This window comes from Phasianus colchicus, chromosome 13 (genome assembly GCF_987193195.1).
Source record: "Phasianus colchicus chromosome 13, bPhaCol1.hap1.1, whole genome shotgun sequence".
NCBI classification, from domain to species: Eukaryota; Metazoa; Chordata; class Aves; order Galliformes; family Phasianidae; genus Phasianus; species Phasianus colchicus.
This window is the reverse complement of record NC_143448.1, coordinates 2068154-2073477: the sequence shown is the minus strand read 5'-3', so window position 1 is coordinate 2073477 and position 5324 is coordinate 2068154. Positions and strand designations below refer to the sequence as shown.

General features: G+C 42.1%; 1 protein-coding gene across 12 annotated transcripts in view; it reads left to right on the top strand.

Moving 5' to 3' along the window:
* CMTR2 (cap methyltransferase 2) overlaps nt 1–5324 on the top strand; it is a 30368-nt gene that overhangs the window by 2311 nt on the left and 22733 nt on the right. For 11 of the 12 annotated variants that reach the window (XM_090149738.1, XM_090149743.1, XM_090149749.1 and 8 more), the window contains exon 2: nt 483–2953. The exons of the other annotated variant lie outside the window; for it this stretch is intronic. In XM_090149738.1, the coding sequence (XP_090005864.1) occupies nt 502–2793 (2292 nt within the window). In that variant the 5' untranslated portion in view covers nt 483–501 and the 3' untranslated portion in view covers nt 2794–2953. The remainder of the gene's footprint in view (nt 1–482; nt 2954–5324) is intronic. 12 annotated transcript variants of the gene reach the window in all.

Sequence of the window (5324 nt, the reverse complement as noted above, 5' to 3'; positions counted from 1 at the left end):
GTAAGCGATCTTCTTCCCTTCCTTGTAGCACCTTTCTATCATGCTGATCCTTCTTCATTACACCTCTGGTGAAACACTTTTTCCCATTATATTGGTCTGTCCAATTGCTACAGTGACCCATCTGGATAATTTGTATAGCTCTTGATATACTCTGTTTTGAGCCTGAGGTCTAAACACTTACATATAAATACCTGTGTAGTGCGTAGAGTATTCAGAGTTCAGTGAAAAGCCAAAGTAGCAGCCAGCCCTTCTTTACTTTCTGTGTAAAGGGTAATGGAACTGGTGACCCTTTTCATTTACGAATGCCCTTGTCTGTTTTATTTTTCTCATTGATACGTGGTTCTGTTGAAGCATTTTCCTTTCCATTTCAGAATATGGAAGTCAAGCAAGAGTATCCTTTTAAAAAAAACAAAAGCAGTAAAAAAATCTTTGTCTATTTATATGTGCTTATGATTGGAATTGTTTCTCTTTCTATCTTTCAGATCGTCAGTCAGTCCAAGAATGAGCACATGTAAGAAGCTTTACGTTGACCAGACTACAAATCTTGAAAAGTTCGACCCTGAAATTCTTTCTGAAATTGAGAAGCTCTTTGCAAAGAAGTTTTCTTACACTAAGCCACTTAATAATGAATGGCAGCTCCCAGATCCCAGTGATGCCTTCACGTGTGACCACAAGGAATTCAACTCGCTGCTTGATCTGAAGAACTCGATGAATGAAGTGAAGAATCAGCTTAGTGATAAGAATCTTATTGAATGGCATCAGCACACTTCGTTTACCAATAAAGCAGGAAAAATAATTCCTCATGTGAAGAAATCTGTGAATGCTGAGCTGTGCACCCAGGCCTGGTGCAAGTTTCATGAGATGCTGTGCAGTTTTCCTCTTCTCCCTGCAGAAGCTCTTCAGGAGGGACAGCTGAATTCTGTTCACCTCTGTGAAGCACCGGGAGCTTTTATAGCCAGCCTCAATCACTACTTGAAATCCCACCACATCCACTGTGACTGGAATTGGGTGGCTAATACTCTAAATCCATATCATGAAGCAAATGATACCCTTATGATGATTATGGATGACCGTCTCATAGCAAATACTCTGCCTTGGTGGCACTTTGGCCCAGACAATACCGGCGATGTGATGTCATTGAAACATCTGACAGGACTTCAGAACTTTATAAGTAATATGGCCACAGTTCACTTAGTAACTGCTGATGGCAGTTTTGATTGCCAAGGAAATCCAGGTGAACAGGAAGCCCTTGTCTCCCCCCTCCATTATTGCGAAACAGTCACTGCTTTAATGATCCTGGGCGCCGGAGGGTCCTTTGTTTTGAAGATGTTTACCCTGTTTGAGCACTGTTCTACCAATCTTCTCTTCCTGCTAAACTGCTGTTTTGAGGAGGTCCATGTCTTTAAGCCAGCCACTAGCAAAGCTGGAAACTCAGAGGCCTATGTAATTTGTCTTCGTTACATGGGCAGAGAGAGCATTCATCTGCTGCTTTCTAAGATGATGCAGAACTTTGGGACAGATATGATCAACAAAGCTCTTTTCCCCCAGCATCTGATCCCAGAATCTTTTCTTAAAATGCATGAAGAATGTTGTGTGTTCTTCCACAGGTGCCAGGTAGAGACTATCTGTGAAAACATCTCTCTCTTTGAGCACATGGAAGAAGCAGAGCAGACAAAACTGAACAAGTTAAGAGATTGTGCAGTAGAGTTCTTCATGCAAAGATTTTGTATGAAACCCATTGCTAGAAGTAACTGGCTTGTCAAGAAATCTCAGACTGGTTGCAGCATGAATGCAAAATGGTTTGGGCAAAGGAACAAATATTTTAGTACGTACAATGAAAGAAAAATGCTGGAAACCCTTACATGGAATGATAAAGTGGCAAAGGGCTATTTAAATCATGTTGCTGAAGAACACAGCTTAAATAATGCTGGTAAAATGTGCATTTTAGAAGGATTGTCTTCTAACCTTAAGTGTAACTTGTGGTACATTTTGGAAGGAAAGAGGCTACCGGCAGTAAAATGTTCACCATTTTGTGATGGCCAAGTCTTGGAAAATCTTAACGAAGCTATGAATGAACTGGTGGGGAGGCCAAAAACCAAACAGCTGCTGCAGCTTTGTCACTCCTGTGAGGTACTTTCTGGGGAGCAGATATTGGCAGAAGTGTCTGAGCTTTACCAGTCTTATCAGGAGATCCTGAATGGAAGACGTGGGGACAGATTCAAGTGCCTTGTGGTGGATTTCCCATCCCTTTATGATACTGAAAGCCAGCCCGGTATGGAAATAAAGTGCCTAGACTCAGCCACGCTGCTGACTTTTAGCTTCTCTTTGCTTTATGATGGAGAACCAAAATACCAACAGCAGCTTTTGGAGTGTGTTCTGCATTCCCTGAATCAGCTTACAATGGGAGATGCACTGATTCTGCCTATTCTTTCTTGTTTTACACGTTTCACAGCTGGCCTGGTGTTTGTACTGCACTGCTGTTTCAGATGCATCACATTTGCTTGTCCGATGTCCCACGAGCCACTAAAGACCTGCACTGTTTTGCTGTGTGTTGGTTACCAGGGTGTTCCAAATCCAGTTATTGAGTACCTGCAACATCTGCATAAGCTAATGAGTTCTTTGCTAGACTCGGATTCTCCCAAGCAAGTTTTGCAGTTTGTGCCAATGGAGAGTCTCCTCCAGGGCAAACTGTTGGAGTTCTTGTGGGATTTGAACACAGCCATTGCAAAGAGACAGCTCCACTTGCTTGTGCAAGCTAAGCAACAGCAAATGACTGGCAGTATTTCACTATAAAATAACCCTAAAATTGAGCAAGTTGCTGCTATGCCTTGTTTCTCAGGCAGGTAGAAGTTAAAAATGTTGATGTGAAGGTAACGTCAGTGCCATGCCTAAGTTTTACAGTCACAGCATTGGGAGGATGTTTTGAGCTATCAAAACCTTGGCTTAATCTCAGGTATGGGGACTTGGGGCAGTGATTGAACTGGACAAACTGTTTCTTCTGTCACAGTTATCTGTTCAAATTTCCTAGTGTACCACCTGGATCAGTGATGTGGCCTTTGTGATGAAAGGTGGTGTGGTGCCTTACCTGTTTATTCCGGTCTGACTGTGGTGGGCTTTGTTTTGTGACATTATCTTTCTTCTGAGCTAAATGTGGGAGTTCTGACACTGCTGCTTTTCTTACGGGATTTGTGGAAGCCAAAAATTGATGTTGGGGCCAGAATGCCCAGCAGGATGCAAGCCTGGTATGCAACTTGAAGGATGAGTGTCTTGTGAGTTGGCACCTGGCTTGCAGGGGCTGGGTTGAAAACAGCTGCCTTTAAACAGTAGCAGAGGTGTCCAGGAAAAGATTCTCTTTAACTTGAAACGTGAATGCAAGGACCATGCTATATGGCCTAGGACAGGTGATTGTGTGGCTTCATCTCCCTGTCCCATCAATGGATGGAGTATTTTAACTTTTTTTTATGGGCACCTCCTTAATCTGATTTGGGACTCGTTGATTGAAGTGCTATTAAGGAGGAACTGGAAATGTTTTTCAGGCTAAAAGTGCGGTCACGCAGGGCTCTGTGTTCTAAGAAATGCTTTGGAGGAGTGCTAAGCTGAAGAAATGTGATACTTTCCTTGGGTTAAGATTTCATTTGGTTCTCCTTAGAGATAAAAATGATGAAATTGCTGACTGACTGCTCCTTTAAGGGAGTCAAATTTTATTTTTCATATTGCTCCTTTGAGAGCTGAATTTTGAAGCCTAACTCGTATATTAACATTTAGTTTTAAGTTTGTAGTTTACATGGGAAAACTTGCTTGGAGGGAGAAATGATGTTTGGAAGGGAAAATGATTTACTACAGATATGTGCAGGATCTCTTAGAAGAAAGTCAGAAATGTGGAGCCAGAAGGAAAATAGTCTCCTGATTAATTACCAGTCACCTTCTGGAAGCACTTCTAATTATGTAATAAATATAGGAGCTTGAAGGATAATTGATTACTGCTAAGGATTAAAAGCGCTGCTGAAAAACTGTTTTGTCTGGAGGTGCTGCACATTTAATAAGCTTTTTTGCCACGTTGATTGGGGCAGAATTTCATGCATTTAACAGTTCATTTTTTATTTAAGGATTTGATAGGTGAATGAGTTGGTGGCTTAGGTCTGACTAACTGATAGCATTTTCTAAAAGTCGTGTTTTTTACAGCTGCATGTAGGTAGAAGCAGAGGAGCCTTGCTAACAAAAGCTTCGGGGGTTGGTCATTGTCCCCTTTCATTTATTTAAATGAGCTTGCTCTGTCATGAGCTGAGTCATGCTTCCTCCCTCGGACCAGGATTCGGGATTTCTTTTAAAAAAAGAAATACTGAAAATGAGAGGAAAAAAAAAAGCAGGAAAGGATTATTGTAGAAGAATGACTGACAAGATGGGTTCAAAGACCACCTGTAACAGTCTCCTTTACCTGAGGCAAAGCAGAATAAAGGTATTGTCCACTGAAGACACCTTTGTGTCTCTGCTGCTGTTTCAGAGGTGACCTATGCATCTGAAGCTTGCAGTGAGCTGAAGCATACGAAGAGGCTTCTCTTAAAGCAGGGGCAAATGAGATTTCGAGTGCAGGGTGTTCTTGCATTGTGGTATGAGCTCTGGAGGCTCAGGTAGCAGAAGCATCCCAACCAGCAGATGAATAATGTGAGGTTTTTCTCCTAACGTCAGTCTGATTTCTTTGAATTCCTATTGTAAAGTAAAATCTGAGCATCACTCAGGATGTGGTTTTTCAAACTTGAGTTTTCAAGCTTTCCTTGGTCTGGTTTGCACATCCGGCAAACCATGCAGACTTCTTGGAGATTTCTCCAATCTCACCTTTCCTCACAGTATTCTGCTTCCCTTTCTTCCTTAGCTTTTAAGACAAAGCATTTTGAATAGCCACAGAATGAGAAGCCAGATCCCCAGAACATAGGAACTCCAATGTCTCATACATCCTGGTGCCCCATTTGCTCTGGACCTGTTCTGTTGGCAGCTGTCAGAAGGTGATGGAACAAATCCTTTGGCAGCAGCTGCTCCTTCTGTTACGGAGAATATCTGATTTGGAAACACTTCTTTTGTTGTTGTTGTCTCAATGGCAGCAGTTTCAAAGTTAGGAATGACGCTTGTCTCTTTAATTGTGAGAGTCCTGCATTGTCCTGGCTGTCTCTAGACCAAGAATTTCTTTGAGAAGTGACACTTAATTTCACTTGTGACTTTTGGAATATGTAAGAATGCATGGGAAGAATGCATTAACCTTTGCAGAGAGGGGCTGATGGCTCCTGAGTTGGTCAGTGCTGTCAGTCCCTTTGGCTGATTGGGTTTTGGGT